Source organism: Sphaerodactylus townsendi, linkage group LG04 (assembly GCF_021028975.2).
Source record: "Sphaerodactylus townsendi isolate TG3544 linkage group LG04, MPM_Stown_v2.3, whole genome shotgun sequence".
NCBI classification, from domain to species: domain Eukaryota; kingdom Metazoa; phylum Chordata; class Lepidosauria; order Squamata; family Sphaerodactylidae; genus Sphaerodactylus; species Sphaerodactylus townsendi.
In genome coordinates, this window is record NC_059428.1 from 69,320,327 (window position 1) to 69,341,553 (window position 21,227).

The 21,227-nt window shown below is 64.8% G+C and overlaps 1 protein-coding gene across 5 annotated transcripts in view; it reads right to left on the reverse strand.

Moving 5' to 3' along the window:
• The window catches only part of DSCAM (DS cell adhesion molecule), a 485,873-nt gene that overhangs the window by 182,728 nt on the left and 281,918 nt on the right, over nt 1-21,227 (reverse strand). For all 5 annotated transcript variants that reach the window (XM_048495233.1, XM_048495231.1, XM_048495232.1 and 2 more), the window contains one exon: nt 18,140-18,313. In XM_048495233.1, coding sequence (XP_048351190.1) covers nt 18,140-18,313 — 174 coding nt within the window. The remainder of the gene's footprint in view (nt 1-18,139; nt 18,314-21,227) is intronic.

Genomic DNA, 21,227 nt, shown 5'->3' on the forward strand with positions numbered 1-21,227 from the left:
GTGTGGAATGGACCTATGTTATTAGGCATACTGCCAAAAAATATACCAAGAATTTTGGAAGAACTGTTTCAATATTTGCTAATGGCAGCCGGAGTAGTACTTGCAGCAAAATGGAAGATATTTTAATTAACTTAATTTTAATCTGACATTTCTTCCATTGTTCTTATCTTTTTATCATGTTTGTTCTGATTTTTAATCTTCTGTTGACTGTTTTTAATTGTATTTCACGTTTTAGTGCACAGTGAACTGCCTCACAGACATTTTTAGGGAAAAGCAGGGGGGAAATATGATCAATAAATACACAAAACAAATTATGGTATGGTTTTATTCATCATATTTCTAAGCCTCCTACTGCTAGCCAGGGGTCTGCAATCTGCGGCTCTCCAGATGTTCATGGACTACAAATCTGTGAACATCTGGAGAGCCGCAAGTTGCAGAGCCCTGTGCTAAACAAAAGCAACATCTGACTCCACCCATTTTCTGGCTCCGCCCCACAAATCTCCAGGTATTTCCCAACCCAGAACTGGCCACCCTCTTAATACACCTGCCTTCTAGGACATCAGCTTGATAAATCTAGAACATCAGCTAGATAGCAGCATTGGCTGGATATCAGCTAGATACCAGTAGTATCTCGTGTGATGATGAATTCTATACATTAAGCATACATTATGTGGTGCAGTGTTTTTGTCGGCTTATATGACTGATAAATCAATTCCATGAAAAAAGCAAATGGAAGTTGGAGGTAACTATGTTGGAAAGCTTCAGGACTCGGAGATAAGAAACATAGGCCTGGGAACCTGAAAATATAAAAGGAATTAACTTGCTGAGATTGTGTATCGTTCATGCCACTGATCTTGCTGAACAATTCTGGGCAGGGGTCACTGCCCTGCTGCTGAACAAACCAACAAATAAGCACAGAAACGAAGCAAGAAGTAACCCCTGAGATTGTAAAAGATAATACAATCACAGAGGAAATCCCAGGAATTTATGAATCTGGCATTATTGCCTGTGATCCAAGAAAGCACCATAAATCACCTCAAAGAAGTCATGTTGGCTGAGAGAATACAACAGCTCATAAAAACCCAGGGAACATCCATTATGTGCTTAGTGGATGACATTTAAAGTCTGTAAAGTTTTACATTTTGTACATCTATTTTATGCATGCAGAATATATGCCTGAATGTGACTCTCAAGAAGAAAGTACCCTGTGCATTCCTTTTAGAGGGATTCAGAGCAGGTATTTTTATCTCCCCATAGGTACCTGAAAGATTCAAAGGGAAACTACCACTCTAGGCACAACTGGTAAAAGAAAAACCAGGGAGGGAGGGGATATTTTAGTAATGTGGAAATAATGTTTAAGTCCTCCAAATTTCAATTAATACCAATGTCATTAAAAAAAGAACTTTTGTAGATTTTAGTGAAAAACAATTAATTTTTAAAAACGTAATAAAGGCAAAAATAATAATGCAACATTATAAAGGAATCAAAATTAAGGCTGGGAGTAGACATTAGAAAGAACACATGGCTGCCAGTGGCAATAGTTGTCTTGTTTCTCTCTCCAGCAATACATAATTCTACCAAGCAGAAAATGGAACATCATTGCATTTAGAGCTTCCCCATATCCTCAGGCAGCATTCAGTGCAATAGAGAGGGGACCGAGCCCCCCCCCACCCCCCCCCCCCCACGCCCCCCCCCCCCCCGCCCCCCCCCCCCCCCCCCCACCCCCCCTCCGCCCGCCCCCCCCCCCCCCCCCACCCCCCCCCCCCCCCACCCCCCCCCCCCCCCCCCCCCCCCCGCCCCCACCCCCCCCCCCCCCCACCCCCCCCCCCCCCCACCCCCCCCCCCCCCCACCCCCCCCCCCCCCCACCCCCCCCCCCCCCCACCCCCCCCCCCCCCCACCCCCCCCCCCCCCCACCCCCCCCCCCCCCCACCCCCCCCCCCCCCCACCCCCCCCCCCCCCCACCCCCCCCCCCCCCCACCCCCCCCCCCCCCCACCCCCCCCCCCCCCCACCCCCCCCCCCCCCCACCCCCCCCCCCCCCCACCCCCCCCCCCCCCCACCCCCCCCCCCCCCCACCCCCCCCCCCCCCCACCCCCCCCCCCCCCCACCCCCCCCCCCCCCCACCCCCCCCCCCCCCCACCCCCCCCCCCCCCCACCCCCCCCCCCCCCCACCCCCCCCCCCCCCCACCCCCCCCCCCCCCCACCCCCCCCCCCCCCCACCCCCCCCCCCCCCCACCCCCCCCCCCCCCCACCCCCCCCCCCCCCCACCCCCCCCCCCCCCCACCCCCCCCCCCCCCCACCCCCCCCCCCCCCCACCCCCCCCCCCCCCCACCCCCCCCCCCCCCCACCCCCCCCCCCCCCCACCCCCCCCCCCCCCCACCCCCCCCCCCCCCCACCCCCCCCCCCCCCCACCCCCCCCCCCCCCCACCCCCCCCCCCCCCCACCCCCCCCCCCCCCCACCCCCCCCCCCCCCCACCCCCCCCCCCCCCCACCCCCCCCCCCCCCCACCCCCCCCCCCCCCCACCCCCCCCCCCCCCCACCCCCCCCCCCCCCCACCCCCCCCCCCCCCCACCCCCCCCCCCCCCCACCCCCCCCCCCCCCCACCCCCCCCCCCCCCCACCCCCCCCCCCCCCCACCCCCCCCCCCCCCCACCCCCCCCCCCCCCCACCCCCCCCCCCCCCCACCCCCCCCCCCCCCCACCCCCCCCCCCCCCCACCCCCCCCCCCCCCCACCCCCCCCCCCCCCCACCCCCCCCCCCCCCCACCCCCCCCCCCCCCCACCCCCCCCCCCCCCCACCCCCCCCCCCCCCCACCCCCCCCCCCCCCCACCCCCCCCCCCCCCCACCCCCCCCCCCCCCCACCCCCCCCCCCCCCCACCCCCCCCCCCCCCCACCCCCCCCCCCCCCCACCCCCCCCCCCCCCCACCCCCCCCCCCCCCCACCCCCCCCCCCCCCCACCCCCCCCCCCCCCCACCCCCCCCCCCCCCCACCCCCCCCCCCCCCCACCCCCCCCCCCCCCCACCCCCCCCCCCCCCCACCCCCCCCCCCCCCCACCCCCCCCCCCCCCCACCCCCCCCCCCCCCCACCCCCCCCCCCCCCCACCCCCCCCCCCCCCCACCCCCCCCCCCCCCCACCCCCCCCCCCCCCCACCCCCCCCCCCCCCCACCCCCCCCCCCCCCCACCCCCCCCCCCCCCCACCCCCCCCCCCCCCCACCCCCCCCCCCCCCCACCCCCCCCCCCCCCCACCCCCCCCCCCCCCCACCCCCCCCCCCCCCCACCCCCCCCCCCCCCCACCCCCCCCCCCCCCCACCCCCCCCCCCCCCCACCCCCCCCCCCCCCCACCCCCCCCCCCCCCCACCCCCCCCCCCCCCCACCCCCCCCCCCCCCCACCCCCCCCCCCCCCCACCCCCCCCCCCCCCCACCCCCCCCCCCCCCCACCCCCCCCCCCCCCCACCCCCCCCCCCCCCCACCCCCCCCCCCCCCCACCCCCCCCCCCCCCCACCCCCCCCCCCCCCCACCCCCCCCCCCCCCCACCCCCCCCCCCCCCCACCCCCCCCCCCCCCCACCCCCCCCCCCCCCCACCCCCCCCCCCCCCCACCCCCCCCCCCCCCCACCCCCCCCCCCCCCCACCCCCCCCCCCCCCCACCCCCCCCCCCCCCCACCCCCCCCCCCCCCCACCCCCCCCCCCCCCCACCCCCCCCCCCCCCCACCCCCCCCCCCCCCCACCCCCCCCCCCCCCCACCCCCCCCCCCCCCCACCCCCCCCCCCCCCCACCCCCCCCCCCCCCCACCCCCCCCCCCCCCCACCCCCCCCCCCCCCCACCCCCCCCCCCCCCCACCCCCCCCCCCCCCCACCCCCCCCCCCCCCCACCCCCCCCCCCCCCCACCCCCCCCCCCCCCCACCCCCCCCCCCCCCCACCCCCCCCCCCCCCCACCCCCCCCCCCCCCCACCCCCCCCCCCCCCCACCCCCCCCCCCCCCCACCCCCCCCCCCCCCCACCCCCCCCCCCCCCCACCCCCCCCCCCCCCCACCCCCCCCCCCCCCCACCCCCCCCCCCCCCCACCCCCCCCCCCCCCCACCCCCCCCCCCCCCCACCCCCCCCCCCCCCCACCCCCCCCCCCCCCCACCCCCCCCCCCCCCCACCCCCCCCCCCCCCCACCCCCCCCCCCCCCCACCCCCCCCCCCCCCCACCCCCCCCCCCCCCCACCCCCCCCCCCCCCCACCCCCCCCCCCCCCCACCCCCCCCCCCCCCCACCCCCCCCCCCCCCCACCCCCCCCCCCCCCCACCCCCCCCCCCCCCCACCCCCCCCCCCCCCCACCCCCCCCCCCCCCCACCCCCCCCCCCCCCCACCCCCCCCCCCCCCCACCCCCCCCCCCCCCCACCCCCCCCCCCCCCCACCCCCCCCCCCCCCCACCCCCCCCCCCCCCCACCCCCCCCCCCCCCCACCCCCCCCCCCCCCCACCCCCCCCCCCCCCCACCCCCCCCCCCCCCCACCCCCCCCCCCCCCCACCCCCCCCCCCCCCCACCCCCCCCCCCCCCCACCCCCCCCCCCCCCCACCCCCCCCCCCCCCCACCCCCCCCCCCCCCCACCCCCCCCCCCCCCCACCCCCCCCCCCCCCCACCCCCCCCCCCCCCCACCCCCCCCCCCCCCCACCCCCCCCCCCCCCCACCCCCCCCCCCCCCCACCCCCCCCCCCCCCCACCCCCCCCCCCCCCCACCCCCCCCCCCCCCCACCCCCCCCCCCCCCCACCCCCCCCCCCCCCCACCCCCCCCCCCCCCCACCCCCCCCCCCCCCCACCCCCCCCCCCCCCCACCCCCCCCCCCCCCCACCCCCCCCCCCCCCCACCCCCCCCCCCCCCCACCCCCCCCCCCCCCCACCCCCCCCCCCCCCCACCCCCCCCCCCCCCCACCCCCCCCCCCCCCCACCCCCCCCCCCCCCCACCCCCCCCCCCCCCCACCCCCCCCCCCCCCCACCCCCCCCCCCCCCCACCCCCCCCCCCCCCCACCCCCCCCCCCCCCCACCCCCCCCCCCCCCCACCCCCCCCCCCCCCCACCCCCCCCCCCCCCCACCCCCCCCCCCCCCCACCCCCCCCCCCCCCCACCCCCCCCCCCCCCCACCCCCCCCCCCCCCCACCCCCCCCCCCCCCCACCCCCCCCCCCCCCCACCCCCCCCCCCCCCCACCCCCCCCCCCCCCCACCCCCCCCCCCCCCCACCCCCCCCCCCCCCCACCCCCCCCCCCCCCCACCCCCCCCCCCCCCCACCCCCCCCCCCCCCCACCCCCCCCCCCCCCCACCCCCCCCCCCCCCCACCCCCCCCCCCCCCCACCCCCCCCCCCCCCCACCCCCCCCCCCCCCCACCCCCCCCCCCCCCCACCCCCCCCCCCCCCCACCCCCCCCCCCCCCCACCCCCCCCCCCCCCCACCCCCCCCCCCCCCCACCCCCCCCCCCCCCCACCCCCCCCCCCCCCCACCCCCCCCCCCCCCCACCCCCCCCCCCCCCCACCCCCCCCCCCCCCCACCCCCCCCCCCCCCCACCCCCCCCCCCCCCCACCCCCCCCCCCCCCCACCCCCCCCCCCCCCCACCCCCCCCCCCCCCCACCCCCCCCCCCCCCCACCCCCCCCCCCCCCCACCCCCCCCCCCCCCCACCCCCCCCCCCCCCCACCCCCCCCCCCCCCCACCCCCCCCCCCCCCCACCCCCCCCCCCCCCCACCCCCCCCCCCCCCCACCCCCCCCCCCCCCCACCCCCCCCCCCCCCCACCCCCCCCCCCCCCCACCCCCCCCCCCCCCCACCCCCCCCCCCCCCCACCCCCCCCCCCCCCCACCCCCCCCCCCCCCCACCCCCCCCCCCCCCCACCCCCCCCCCCCCCCACCCCCCCCCCCCCCCACCCCCCCCCCCCCCCACCCCCCCCCCCCCCCACCCCCCCCCCCCCCCACCCCCCCCCCCCCCCACCCCCCCCCCCCCCCACCCCCCCCCCCCCCCACCCCCCCCCCCCCCCACCCCCCCCCCCCCCCACCCCCCCCCCCCCCCACCCCCCCCCCCCCCCACCCCCCCCCCCCCCCACCCCCCCCCCCCCCCACCCCCCCCCCCCCCCACCCCCCCCCCCCCCCACCCCCCCCCCCCCCCACCCCCCCCCCCCCCCACCCCCCCCCCCCCCCACCCCCCCCCCCCCCCACCCCCCCCCCCCCCCACCCCCCCCCCCCCCCACCCCCCCCCCCCCCCACCCCCCCCCCCCCCCACCCCCCCCCCCCCCCACCCCCCCCCCCCCCCACCCCCCCCCCCCCCCACCCCCCCCCCCCCCCACCCCCCCCCCCCCCCACCCCCCCCCCCCCCCACCCCCCCCCCCCCCCACCCCCCCCCCCCCCCACCCCCCCCCCCCCCCACCCCCCCCCCCCCCCACCCCCCCCCCCCCCCACCCCCCCCCCCCCCCACCCCCCCCCCCCCCCACCCCCCCCCCCCCCCACCCCCCCCCCCCCCCACCCCCCCCCCCCCCCACCCCCCCCCCCCCCCACCCCCCCCCCCCCCCACCCCCCCCCCCCCCCACCCCCCCCCCCCCCCACCCCCCCCCCCCCCCACCCCCCCCCCCCCCCACCCCCCCCCCCCCCCACCCCCCCCCCCCCCCACCCCCCCCCCCCCCCACCCCCCCCCCCCCCCACCCCCCCCCCCCCCCACCCCCCCCCCCCCCCACCCCCCCCCCCCCCCACCCCCCCCCCCCCCCACCCCCCCCCCCCCCCACCCCCCCCCCCCCCCACCCCCCCCCCCCCCCACCCCCCCCCCCCCCCACCCCCCCCCCCCCCCACCCCCCCCCCCCCCCACCCCCCCCCCCCCCCACCCCCCCCCCCCCCCACCCCCCCCCCCCCCCACCCCCCCCCCCCCCCACCCCCCCCCCCCCCCACCCCCCCCCCCCCCCACCCCCCCCCCCCCCCACCCCCCCCCCCCCCCACCCCCCCCCCCCCCCACCCCCCCCCCCCCCCACCCCCCCCCCCCCCCACCCCCCCCCCCCCCCACCCCCCCCCCCCCCCACCCCCCCCCCCCCCCACCCCCCCCCCCCCCCACCCCCCCCCCCCCCCACCCCCCCCCCCCCCCACCCCCCCCCCCCCCCACCCCCCCCCCCCCCCACCCCCCCCCCCCCCCACCCCCCCCCCCCCCCACCCCCCCCCCCCCCCACCCCCCCCCCCCCCCACCCCCCCCCCCCCCCACCCCCCCCCCCCCCCACCCCCCCCCCCCCCCACCCCCCCCCCCCCCCACCCCCCCCCCCCCCCACCCCCCCCCCCCCCCACCCCCCCCCCCCCCCACCCCCCCCCCCCCCCACCCCCCCCCCCCCCCACCCCCCCCCCCCCCCACCCCCCCCCCCCCCCACCCCCCCCCCCCCCCACCCCCCCCCCCCCCCACCCCCCCCCCCCCCCACCCCCCCCCCCCCCCACCCCCCCCCCCCCCCACCCCCCCCCCCCCCCACCCCCCCCCCCCCCCACCCCCCCCCCCCCCCACCCCCCCCCCCCCCCACCCCCCCCCCCCCCCACCCCCCCCCCCCCCCACCCCCCCCCCCCCCCACCCCCCCCCCCCCCCACCCCCCCCCCCCCCCACCCCCCCCCCCCCCCACCCCCCCCCCCCCCCACCCCCCCCCCCCCCCACCCCCCCCCCCCCCCACCCCCCCCCCCCCCCACCCCCCCCCCCCCCCACCCCCCCCCCCCCCCACCCCCCCCCCCCCCCACCCCCCCCCCCCCCCACCCCCCCCCCCCCCCACCCCCCCCCCCCCCCACCCCCCCCCCCCCCCACCCCCCCCCCCCCCCACCCCCCCCCCCCCCCACCCCCCCCCCCCCCCACCCCCCCCCCCCCCCACCCCCCCCCCCCCCCACCCCCCCCCCCCCCCACCCCCCCCCCCCCCCACCCCCCCCCCCCCCCACCCCCCCCCCCCCCCACCCCCCCCCCCCCCCACCCCCCCCCCCCCCCACCCCCCCCCCCCCCCACCCCCCCCCCCCCCCACCCCCCCCCCCCCCCACCCCCCCCCCCCCCCACCCCCCCCCCCCCCCACCCCCCCCCCCCCCCACCCCCCCCCCCCCCCACCCCCCCCCCCCCCCACCCCCCCCCCCCCCCACCCCCCCCCCCCCCCACCCCCCCCCCCCCCCACCCCCCCCCCCCCCCACCCCCCCCCCCCCCCACCCCCCCCCCCCCCCACCCCCCCCCCCCCCCACCCCCCCCCCCCCCCACCCCCCCCCCCCCCCACCCCCCCCCCCCCCCACCCCCCCCCCCCCCCACCCCCCCCCCCCCCCACCCCCCCCCCCCCCCACCCCCCCCCCCCCCCACCCCCCCCCCCCCCCACCCCCCCCCCCCCCCACCCCCCCCCCCCCCCACCCCCCCCCCCCCCCACCCCCCCCCCCCCCCACCCCCCCCCCCCCCCACCCCCCCCCCCCCCCACCCCCCCCCCCCCCCACCCCCCCCCCCCCCCACCCCCCCCCCCCCCCACCCCCCCCCCCCCCCACCCCCCCCCCCCCCCACCCCCCCCCCCCCCCACCCCCCCCCCCCCCCACCCCCCCCCCCCCCCACCCCCCCCCCCCCCCACCCCCCCCCCCCCCCACCCCCCCCCCCCCCCACCCCCCCCCCCCCCCACCCCCCCCCCCCCCCACCCCCCCCCCCCCCCACCCCCCCCCCCCCCCACCCCCCCCCCCCCCCACCCCCCCCCCCCCCCACCCCCCCCCCCCCCCACCCCCCCCCCCCCCCACCCCCCCCCCCCCCCACCCCCCCCCCCCCCCACCCCCCCCCCCCCCCACCCCCCCCCCCCCCCACCCCCCCCCCCCCCCACCCCCCCCCCCCCCCACCCCCCCCCCCCCCCACCCCCCCCCCCCCCCACCCCCCCCCCCCCCCACCCCCCCCCCCCCCCACCCCCCCCCCCCCCCACCCCCCCCCCCCCCCACCCCCCCCCCCCCCCACCCCCCCCCCCCCCCACCCCCCCCCCCCCCCACCCCCCCCCCCCCCCACCCCCCCCCCCCCCCACCCCCCCCCCCCCCCACCCCCCCCCCCCCCCACCCCCCCCCCCCCCCACCCCCCCCCCCCCCCACCCCCCCCCCCCCCCACCCCCCCCCCCCCCCACCCCCCCCCCCCCCCACCCCCCCCCCCCCCCACCCCCCCCCCCCCCCACCCCCCCCCCCCCCCACCCCCCCCCCCCCCCACCCCCCCCCCCCCCCACCCCCCCCCCCCCCCACCCCCCCCCCCCCCCACCCCCCCCCCCCCCCACCCCCCCCCCCCCCCACCCCCCCCCCCCCCCACCCCCCCCCCCCCCCACCCCCCCCCCCCCCCACCCCCCCCCCCCCCCACCCCCCCCCCCCCCCACCCCCCCCCCCCCCCACCCCCCCCCCCCCCCACCCCCCCCCCCCCCCACCCCCCCCCCCCCCCACCCCCCCCCCCCCCCACCCCCCCCCCCCCCCACCCCCCCCCCCCCCCACCCCCCCCCCCCCCCACCCCCCCCCCCCCCCACCCCCCCCCCCCCCCACCCCCCCCCCCCCCCACCCCCCCCCCCCCCCACCCCCCCCCCCCCCCACCCCCCCCCCCCCCCACCCCCCCCCCCCCCCACCCCCCCCCCCCCCCACCCCCCCCCCCCCCCACCCCCCCCCCCCCCCACCCCCCCCCCCCCCCACCCCCCCCCCCCCCCACCCCCCCCCCCCCCCACCCCCCCCCCCCCCCACCCCCCCCCCCCCCCACCCCCCCCCCCCCCCACCCCCCCCCCCCCCCACCCCCCCCCCCCCCCACCCCCCCCCCCCCCCACCCCCCCCCCCCCCCACCCCCCCCCCCCCCCACCCCCCCCCCCCCCCACCCCCCCCCCCCCCCACCCCCCCCCCCCCCCACCCCCCCCCCCCCCCACCCCCCCCCCCCCCCACCCCCCCCCCCCCCCACCCCCCCCCCCCCCCACCCCCCCCCCCCCCCACCCCCCCCCCCCCCCACCCCCCCCCCCCCCCACCCCCCCCCCCCCCCACCCCCCCCCCCCCCCACCCCCCCCCCCCCCCACCCCCCCCCCCCCCCACCCCCCCCCCCCCCCACCCCCCCCCCCCCCCACCCCCCCCCCCCCCCACCCCCCCCCCCCCCCACCCCCCCCCCCCCCCACCCCCCCCCCCCCCCACCCCCCCCCCCCCCCACCCCCCCCCCCCCCCACCCCCCCCCCCCCCCACCCCCCCCCCCCCCCACCCCCCCCCCCCCCCACCCCCCCCCCCCCCCACCCCCCCCCCCCCCCACCCCCCCCCCCCCCCACCCCCCCCCCCCCCCACCCCCCCCCCCCCCCACCCCCCCCCCCCCCCACCCCCCCCCCCCCCCACCCCCCCCCCCCCCCACCCCCCCCCCCCCCCACCCCCCCCCCCCCCCACCCCCCCCCCCCCCCACCCCCCCCCCCCCCCACCCCCCCCCCCCCCCACCCCCCCCCCCCCCCACCCCCCCCCCCCCCCACCCCCCCCCCCCCCCACCCCCCCCCCCCCCCACCCCCCCCCCCCCCCACCCCCCCCCCCCCCCACCCCCCCCCCCCCCCACCCCCCCCCCCCCCCACCCCCCCCCCCCCCCACCCCCCCCCCCCCCCACCCCCCCCCCCCCCCACCCCCCCCCCCCCCCACCCCCCCCCCCCCCCACCCCCCCCCCCCCCCACCCCCCCCCCCCCCCACCCCCCCCCCCCCCCACCCCCCCCCCCCCCCACCCCCCCCCCCCCCCACCCCCCCCCCCCCCCACCCCCCCCCCCCCCCACCCCCCCCCCCCCCCACCCCCCCCCCCCCCCACCCCCCCCCCCCCCCACCCCCCCCCCCCCCCACCCCCCCCCCCCCCCACCCCCCCCCCCCCCCACCCCCCCCCCCCCCCACCCCCCCCCCCCCCCACCCCCCCCCCCCCCCACCCCCCCCCCCCCCCACCCCCCCCCCCCCCCACCCCCCCCCCCCCCCACCCCCCCCCCCCCCCACCCCCCCCCCCCCCCACCCCCCCCCCCCCCCACCCCCCCCCCCCCCCACCCCCCCCCCCCCCCACCCCCCCCCCCCCCCACCCCCCCCCCCCCCCACCCCCCCCCCCCCCCACCCCCCCCCCCCCCCACCCCCCCCCCCCCCCACCCCCCCCCCCCCCCACCCCCCCCCCCCCCCACCCCCCCCCCCCCCCACCCCCCCCCCCCCCCACCCCCCCCCCCCCCCACCCCCCCCCCCCCCCACCCCCCCCCCCCCCCACCCCCCCCCCCCCCCACCCCCCCCCCCCCCCACCCCCCCCCCCCCCCACCCCCCCCCCCCCCCACCCCCCCCCCCCCCCACCCCCCCCCCCCCCCACCCCCCCCCCCCCCCACCCCCCCCCCCCCCCACCCCCCCCCCCCCCCACCCCCCCCCCCCCCCACCCCCCCCCCCCCCCACCCCCCCCCCCCCCCACCCCCCCCCCCCCCCACCCCCCCCCCCCCCCACCCCCCCCCCCCCCCACCCCCCCCCCCCCCCACCCCCCCCCCCCCCCACCCCCCCCCCCCCCCACCCCCCCCCCCCCCCACCCCCCCCCCCCCCCACCCCCCCCCCCCCCCACCCCCCCCCCCCCCCACCCCCCCCCCCCCCCACCCCCCCCCCCCCCCACCCCCCCCCCCCCCCACCCCCCCCCCCCCCCACCCCCCCCCCCCCCCACCCCCCCCCCCCCCCACCCCCCCCCCCCCCCACCCCCCCCCCCCCCCACCCCCCACCTTCCAGCATGGCCAACTGGCCATGCTGGAAGGGGCTGATGGGAATTGTAGTCCATAACATCTGGAGTGCCAAAGGTTCGCCACCACGGCCCTAGTTAAAGAGATGAAACTGCTATTGCAGAGCCTGTCTTGTATATTTCTCCTAGCTTGCTTTATTTGCATCAGAAGTAAGAAATTTTACACTTTATATTTCTTCTCCAGGCATTTCGATATTTGTCCATAAAAACTATTGGGGGAAGGAGAAAGGATGTGGGAACAGTTGACCATTGTTCAAAAGCCCAATTATATCACGGCTTTTTTAAAAAGGGGGATAGCAAGTTTCTTTCTTTAAAAATATTAATAGTATTCATTTGCATACCAAAGCATTTCCCCTATATTGGTATGATAGTATATCTGGCAATTATCCTGCCAAGATACAGCATTCATTTCAACCAACTGCCATAGGCTCAGCATTACTTGGGGGTGGGGGCATAAGATTCAATAGGAAAAAAAGGATATTCTGGTTTTCTACCAGCTACCTTGAACATACTTCATGTTTAATTTTGCCCTGTTGCCACGAGCACTGTGTTGTTATGACAGCTGATCTGCCATTGAATAGCTGTAAAAGAAAATCAACAAAGGATCGCTTCAGTGACTTTCCATGCAATTTATTGGAGTTTGTATCTCCCGGCTGCTGCTGCCTGTCGGGGTAATGACACATGATGGGTGATTAAAGTGCAAGTCCTTAAATCAAAGCTGTGCGGATGGTCTGAAGAGGCAGCAAACAACACTCAGAGCTTGTTCATCTCTCATGGTGGGAGGACCTCATTAGGACAAAAAAGGGCCTGTTATACTAACAAGAGCAAATGCTTGTGTCTAGGGAAACTTTTTCATGTTTGCAGGGTTTAGCATAAATTTCCCTGTAGCTCCCATCAGATGGTGCATTAAAAGATGCTATTATACACCAGCATGCAACGGCGATTACAGTTGAAGTTGATAACAGTTGAGATTCCAGATGATTTTTTATACTAAATATGCAGGGCTGGCCATCAAGTGTAGAAACACTTGGCTGAATTCTCATGTTAGAATTCTCATAAGTTAGAAATGAATTTTATTGTGAATGAGACTATTTTACTGTCAATGAAATCAGGAAATACGCTTTTAATTTCAGTTTGACACTGTTTTGTAAATTTTGTACTAGTCAATGACTGCAATAAATTTAGAGGCTGAATTTGATTACCGTTGAGATTCCAGGTGATTCTTTATGCTTCTATTCATTTTATACAACTGCAGCTACCACCTTCTATTTGCCTGGGGGGAGGGTGATCCTAGTCTTTAAAGTGAAGATCTGATTCTCTTTATTAGCTGTTAGCCAAATCTGAGGATACTTAATTTCTGTGACTGGAGCTGTGAATGGGCAAGAAAGATCTTTCTGCAAACTTGAAAAGTATTCTAGGTTTTCAGAAAAAATGTGATACTTAAAATAAATGGAGAGGTTTAATAAACTCCAAAATTATATAAAACCTATTGCTTTAAGTAACAGATTCCCTCAGTGGCAGTTGCTAAACAACCACAGAATTCCAGCTTCAGTTTCTGTACATAAAAGGTGGGTGGTGGGGATGGGTGGTGGTGGGGGGACCATATCTAGCTTGCCAGCTCCTGGTTGGGAAATCCTGGAGATTTTGTGAAGTTTGAGGGAAGGGTTTGGGAAGGGAAGAGGCCTCAGCTGAATATAATTCAATAGAGTCCACCCTCCAAAGCAGCCATATTTTTTTCAGGAAAACAGATCTGTGTCATCTGTAATATAAAGTATTTAAATAAACAGAAATATAAAGGGCTTTTTTACTTATTTAAATACTTTATATTATTAGCTGCTCAGCTTGGATATCCTAATAGAAGGCAGCCATTGTGTGTCACTATGAAGTGATCAAGCATTGTGCAAAATAGGCAATCACCAGGAGCCCCGTTTTCTATAGCTCTCTGGCTTACTGCACAAAGATCAAAGGACAGTATATGACAGTAATTTAGGACTCAGTTCCTTCTTTAAGAGACATGTCTATCGTGTTGACACAGGTTTTGTTTGTTTATATGTATTGTACTATTTATGTGGGATTGTTGATCCTGTTGAATGTGGCTTTGTTCTTTTTTGTTATTGTACACTTATTCATTTAGATATATTCTTGTCAAATACTGCATTAAAATTTGACACTTTATTCTTTAATGCCAGCAGTACTGGTGTAGTGGGATTTTTCTAGTTTATGTTTTGCGGCTGAAGACATTAAGCTTCATGTTATATGACAAATGACATAAACCTTTTTAGAAAATGCAAAATCATCCCAATGATCCCAATACTTCTCACCCAGCACCACTCTATAATCAATTTGTCCCTGCTCTTGTGCTCAATAAAGTAGAAGGGTAAACTGAAATATATTTCTTATTGGTTTACTAACTAAAGAATTATTGTGATACGAAGTTTTTGTGAACTACAGCCTGCTATTTCGGATGTGTTCTGTATAGCTATACATATGTACAAGTACAGAGTCACAAAATTAGTCACATGGTTTGGATCAGAGTCATATGGGGGACTCAGCAGTTTGATCTTGTGAAGACTCTCCCTGTCTTCAGAAACTCCCCTGAGATTGTGGCAGATCAAACTGCTTGGAAACTCTTGAGTTTGACCCATAGATATTCTTCCTTCTATAACAGTCCTTGAATCTGAAGATATTGTACATAGTAATTTTCACAAAGAACTCTGAAAACGATATATAGAAGGGAATACAAAAACAAAAAATAATGCCTATTAGACATGATGCAGTGATGAATCTAGGGTTGCCAGATCCAAGTAAGAAAACTCCAGGAGGGAGCCTGGGGAGGATAGGGACCTCAGTGGGGTATAATGTCACAGAGTCCACTCTCCAAAGCACCCAGATTCTCCAATGGAACTGATCTCTGTGATCTGGAGATCAGGTGTAATCCCAGGTCCCACCTGGCGACTGGAATCCCTAAACATATCCCTTGTTTTGTTAATATGATGGCTACCACATTTACCCTCTAATTTTGGCCTTTTAGGTGACTTGTGCATTTTGTTTGTTTTGTTGACTTGTGCATTTTGTTTGTTTTGTTTGGTGCATTTACTCAATGAATTTTTAAAATATTTTTAATCGGAAGCAGCCATTTTTCTTTCTTCTTCCCAGAAGTTAAAGGAGCTATTTGATACCATTTTCACCCAGATTTATTTCACTGATTCATGTCTACTTGGAATTCAACACCATAAGCGTTTGAAACAATTTTTTTCCTTCCCTCCTCTTTCCCTCACTATTCAGCATGGTGAAAGGATCTGGCAGACAGAATTCAGAAGCTTGCCCACATTTCTGCAATTGGCAATGTCAGATAAAAACAATGGCATGGGGGAGGGGGATAGGAGCAGAAGAAGGAAGACGATCCCTCTGAAATTCCTCAAACAGCATCCACTTACTTACTAAAAAATGGAGGCCCCTTTCCGAAGGGCTGATGTGATTACTGTTTGTTTTATGCTAATTACTATCAAAACAATTCACCCAGATTACATAAAATCAGCAAAACCAACAAAAGCACCCCTATGTCAATCATTCTGACATCCTGTTATGTAAACTGTCAAAGAAGTTACACTCCAGTTACCCTCTATGGCAGTCCATTTTAGATCACCAGAAGAATTATCAAATAGTAGACTGATACGGAGTGAACCTCCAAATGAAAAAAAAAAACCCCAAGAAGAAGAGTTTGGGAGCAGTACCACTGGAGTACGGGCACAGACCTGTAGACAAAGTGTTTCTGTTATGAAATGTCTTCTGCATATATTATACAAAACTTATTTTACAATGACAGATTTATTCTGCTTGTAGCTATTTGGGTGCATATATTGTTGCAGGATGGAAGATGAGAGGTATTGATCTTTTACAGAGTAGTAAATTTCTTTCCAGACTCTTGTGACGTAAATTATACTTTTTAAGTCACATTACTTACTCAGTTGCTTTATCACACTACATTTTGCCCTGAAAACCTTTAATTGTTAAGGAATACAAAGGGGGAGGTTTTCCCTCAAAATAAATTAAAAAGAAATCTGTCAGTCATTTCACATTTTGGAGAACTCTATTTCTTCCTAACCTTGTCATCTAGAAAACACTGCCTGTGGCATGTTTCCTCCCTGTTCTCATTCTGAACACAAGGAGAAGCTGTTAGACAGTGACCTTGCAGAGCTGGGCAAACACATTATGTGGGATCAATTAATGGCTAGCAGAGTGAGTTGCACTGGAGGGAGCTTGAAGGCTTGCTGCATTCAGTAGTGCAGATATCCCTCAGGACTGGAGCAGAAAAACCAATATATATAAGCAACTAGGAAAAATGAGCAGGGAAAAACAGCAAATACTACAAAAAGGCAATGAATGAAACTTGATGACAAGTTTTAGAGAACACCATATGATTATTGGTTATGATGACTGCATTCTAAATATTAAACTCCAATACTCCTTTAATACATTTTGGACTGAAAGAGCAAATGCTATAACCACTGTACAAATGCAAGTGTGTGTATGTGCATGTACACTTGGGGAGCAGGGAAGAGGATGGAATGGATGCATGTCCATGTTTGTTATCACAGAGCCAGAGGAGTTTTCCTTAGATTCAAACAGTAACTCACTGTCAGAGAGGTCCCTGCTCTTATTTGATAAGAGATTCTCTTTTATCACACATGAAACTGCATGCACTGATCAGACAAAGGCTGTGTAGAACTGCCAACTAAGGTAAAGGCAAGCTCATTACCAAAAAATACTGCAGTAAGTGTTGGCCAGCAACTTGGAGAACCAGTGCTCATCAGGATTTATTTTGTATTTGTGGAGTGCTGTGTGGTTTCCAGGCTGTATGGCTGAGTTCTAGCAGCATTCTCTCCTGACGTTTCGCCTGCAAGTGGAGTATATATACTGTGAGGTCAATAGGTGAGGCCATCTGAATAGAGGTAGCTTGGCATGTGAGTAACAATGAAGTCTGTAGCATGTGAGTCACAATGAAGATAGCAAGGTCAATAGGTGAATGCATCTGAATAGAAGTAACCTGGCCTTTGTTCCCTTAGATTGCTATTATCTATAGTTGTCCTGTGTTTGTGTGGAGCTGATTAGTCACTGTCTTGATTCTAGTGTTTTTCAAAACTGGCAGTCAAATTCTGTTAATTTCCACGGTTTCTTCCTTCCTGTTGAAATTGTCCATGTGCTTGTGGATTTCAATGGCTTCTCTGTGTAGTCTGACGTAGTGGTTGTCAGAGTGGTCCAGAATTTCTGTGTTTTCAAATAATATTCTGTGTCCAGGTTGGTTTATCATGTGTTCTGCTATTGCTGATTTTTCTGGCTGAAATAGTCTGCAGTGCCACTCATGTTCTTTGATTCTTGTCTGAGCGCTGCGTTTGGTGGTCCCTATGTAGACTTGTCCACAGCTACATGGTATGTGGTAGCTCCTGCAGTAGCTAGAGGATCCCTCTTATCCTTTGCTGAACGTAGCATCTGTTGAATTTTCTTAGTGGGTCTGTAGATTGTTTGTAGGTTATGTTTCTTCATCAGTTTTCCTATGCAGTCAGTGGTTCCCTTGATGTATGGTAAGAACACTTTCCCTCTAGATGGCTCTTTATCTTTGTTCATGTGGCTTGTTCTTGGTCTTGCAGCTCTTCTGATGTCTGTAGTAGAGTAACCATTAGCCTGTAGAGCCCAGTTTAGGTGATTCAATTCAGTTTAGAGTTCTACAGGAGAGAATGCTGCTAGAACACGGCCATACAGCTCGGAAACCACACAGCAGTCCAGTGATTCTGGCCATGAAAGCCTTCGACAATACATATTTTGTATTTCTTACTAATTTTTATCATATGCATTGTATTGATCTCTTCAAGATTAGTCAGGTCAAAAAGATGTCTCATAATTATACCCAGAAGTATGCACTGGAGGGGGAGAGAGCCAGCGGGGGATAGTGATAAGAGTGATGTCCTGTAATCTGGAGAACTGGGATAGATTTCCCATTCCTCCACATGAAGGCTGCTGGATGACTTTGGGCCAGTCACAATTATCTGAGAACTCTCTCAGCCTACTTAGAGCTAGGCAATGGCAACCAACTCTGAATGTCTCTTGTCTTAGTTGCCATAAGTCAGCTGTGACTTGATGGCACTTTCCATTACTACCACCATATCACATAGGGAAGAACCAACATTTGAGAACATACCAGGATGCCCTAAAAACCATGGGCTGAGCTTTTATATACTGGCACCAGATTGTTTTTTGTGCCCCTACTTTTTCAAGTAAGATAGATCGCTACAAGATACAAGGCCTTTTCTCCTAATGCATTGCATCCACCTGACTATGTTGGAGAAGCAACGTGTAACTGTGACACAGGTTGCAAGCAAAATATTGTTTTGATACAGGAGATGACAGATACACCTTTGTGACTTATAATGATTACTTGGATCAGAAATAAATTCTTACTTTTAACAGTGAGGTACATGGACTTGCTGACGTCAGCCCCCACATCATTGCTGACCTTGCAGAGGTAGTATCCACTATCTTCCTCCAGTACATGCTTGATCAACAAGGAGCCATTTGTGAGAAGCTGTATCCGCCCATTCAAGGCAATTGGCTGGAACTGGGGGACTCCAGCACCTATAGTGGGAATAAAAGAGGGAGGGCAGAAAGCTGAGAAGAGGATTTTTTTTTGATGAAGACAGAACACAGCTAGCACATGTTAATACTGACAAACTTGAACCAAAGTGGTCTATAGCTTTTAGGCTTCTCGGTCATTTTAGCAAAAAATAAAATGTTTGTAAATTATATGAGGATCTGGTAAACAGACTTCTTATAGCAAATGTAATAATCACAGCATATGTCTAGAATGAAGAAGATAGTTTAGGTTAAAACCAGAATTTCTCACAAAAGTAATATTTCCTACTTTACCTTAAGTAGTGTTATAAATACATCAACGAACACACAGCAGAGCAATATATTGAACTAAGGAGGGGGAAGCTAAATCAAGAGACTACAAATTGAGGAAGAAGCAGTGTGAAATGGAAGCTGAAGAAGCACCAAGAGAGGAGGCAGAAACCAGAAGACCAAGTGAAAGATATCTGATGAAGAGGAAGTGGAATGAAGAGAGCTGGGAAAAAGGAACAGCACCGAGCACTTTTGCTGGCCAGCTCCTTAATAGTCAATCTTTATGGTAAGATTTTTTAATACCACACTTAGTGTTCATATTGGTAGCAAAGCTTTAGATTGTGTGGATTATGAAAAGCTAGATTTGGTTTTAAAGGAAATTGATGTGCTATGGCATCTGATTGTTTTAATGTACTCTGGACAAGAGGTTAATGTACTTTAAAGAGGCTTCCTGTAGTCTGGACAATAGGCTATTGTTAGGACTGAATATGGAGAAACAGAATGGTTTCCAGCTAGCAAACTTCTCAGACAACATTGTATTGTAGCTCCCTATCTCTACAGTCTATATGCAGACTATAAGGAAAACTGGATTGGATTTAGCTGAAGGTAGAGTGAAGAATTGGTGGAAGGAATATTAATAATTTGAGATATGCAGATGACACCACATTACTGGCACTGGATAGTGGAAGACTTGAAATGACTACAGATGGAGCTTAAACTAGAAACGGTGAAAGAAGAACAACATCTGAACATAAAGAAGATAAAAATAATGACTACTGGAAATACTCAACTGGAAGAAATTGAAATTGATCAAGATTTTCTGTTACTTGGTTCTATCATTAACCAAAAGAAAGACTGCAACCATGAAATCAGAAGACTGAGACTGGGAAGGGCAGTTGTGAAAGAGCTCCAAGAGATTCAAGTGTCAGGATGTGACACTGGTGACCAAGATCAAGTTAATTCATACCATAGCATTCCTCATTACTATGTATGGATGTGAAAGCTGGATAATAAACAGTGAAAGGAAGAAAGTTGATTCATTTGAAATATGGTATTAGGAGAGATTTTTACTGATGCTGTAGACACTCAAAATGACAAATCAGTGAGTTCCAGATCAAATCCGCTCTGAACTCACTCTATAAAAACAAAAATGACCAAACTAAGGCTCATATTATGAGAACACAAGAGTAATTTGGTCACATGAGAACAATGGCGTTTTCCCATGGCCATAATATCCTGGGATAAGGAAGTGAACCATCCCAGTTTGGCCATGAATTCCACATGGCTTCCGGGCCTAAATCGGGCCTGCCCCACGAGATTTACCTTATCCTACGGCTTTCAAAAAACGATTAAATTGGCGGTTCTTTTGAAAAAGCCCGCACCGCTCCCCCTCCCATACAAACACTGCAGGATATGGGCCAGTTTATTTTTCCAACTTTTCCGCCTGCTCTCCCCACCCCTTAACTTCAGCCAATCAAAAGTCAGAAAAACAGAATCTACGTAATCTACGTAAACATACACAAACTACGTAATCGTTCATATGGAAAATGAAAATAAACTGGAGGCGCATGCATAATTCCCTGGAGTTCTTCCTCCTGGCCTGAACGTGCTGACGAGCAGCCGTGCGAAGGGAGAAACCAAGATACAAACAACCCGGTCTGTTTGATCCTGGTTTTCCCTCGGGATATTATGTCCATGGGGAAAATGGGACTGAAAGACAATAATGTTAGGAAAATGTTAGGAAAAATGAAAGGCAAGAGGAAAAGAAGACCAAACATGAAATGGATTGACTCTGTAAAGGAAGCCATACCCCTCAGTTTGCAAAGCATAAGCAAAGCTGTTAATGATGGGACATGGATTCATAGGGTCACCATGAGTTAGAAGTGAGTTGACAGTATTTCACACACACACACACACACACACACACAGAGAGAGAGAGAGAGAGAGAGAGATAACAAATTAATACTGTTGTCTGACAGTTACTTTTGTTTGTACAATGTAAGAACATGGCTGCCCCAGCTACTTCAAAGAAGGTTCATACTACAATAATGACAACATCATTAGGTGTGCAATCCAGAGGAATTACAGCACACATAAATTCATTGAAATTAAATTTGTATACACTTACATCTCCTTGATTTTCCTGAGAATCCAGAGTGGATTCTACATTAAGCTGTAACAGATAGGCTGAAATAATCCATTGCTACAATGCTAATATTATTACAATTTTTTCCAGGATTATCTTTCATTACATAAGTGGGAAAAATTAATAAATACAAACATGACAGTAAAATCAGGATATGCATAAAGAAGTATCCAAACTTTAGTCCTTTGCATAAACAACCTGAACAATCCAGAATGTGAATACCAGATGCAATTTAAAAATGCTCAGACAAATAATTTACTCTGAGCTACATGAAATAAGGTAAGAAGTCAAAAGGTGAACTTTTAGTTAGGAAGAAGAATGCTGTAATTATGACAGCAGAGTAAAACAGAGGGAATTGTGACCATTTTACTACATAGTCCATAATGTAAAAAGTTATCCTAAAAGATTAGAAATAGCTACAGTATATAGCTTCATGAGGGAGACTGATAGGGTTGTCAGATCCTGGCCACTTGCGGGGGATCTTTTGCTTTGGGGGGCCCC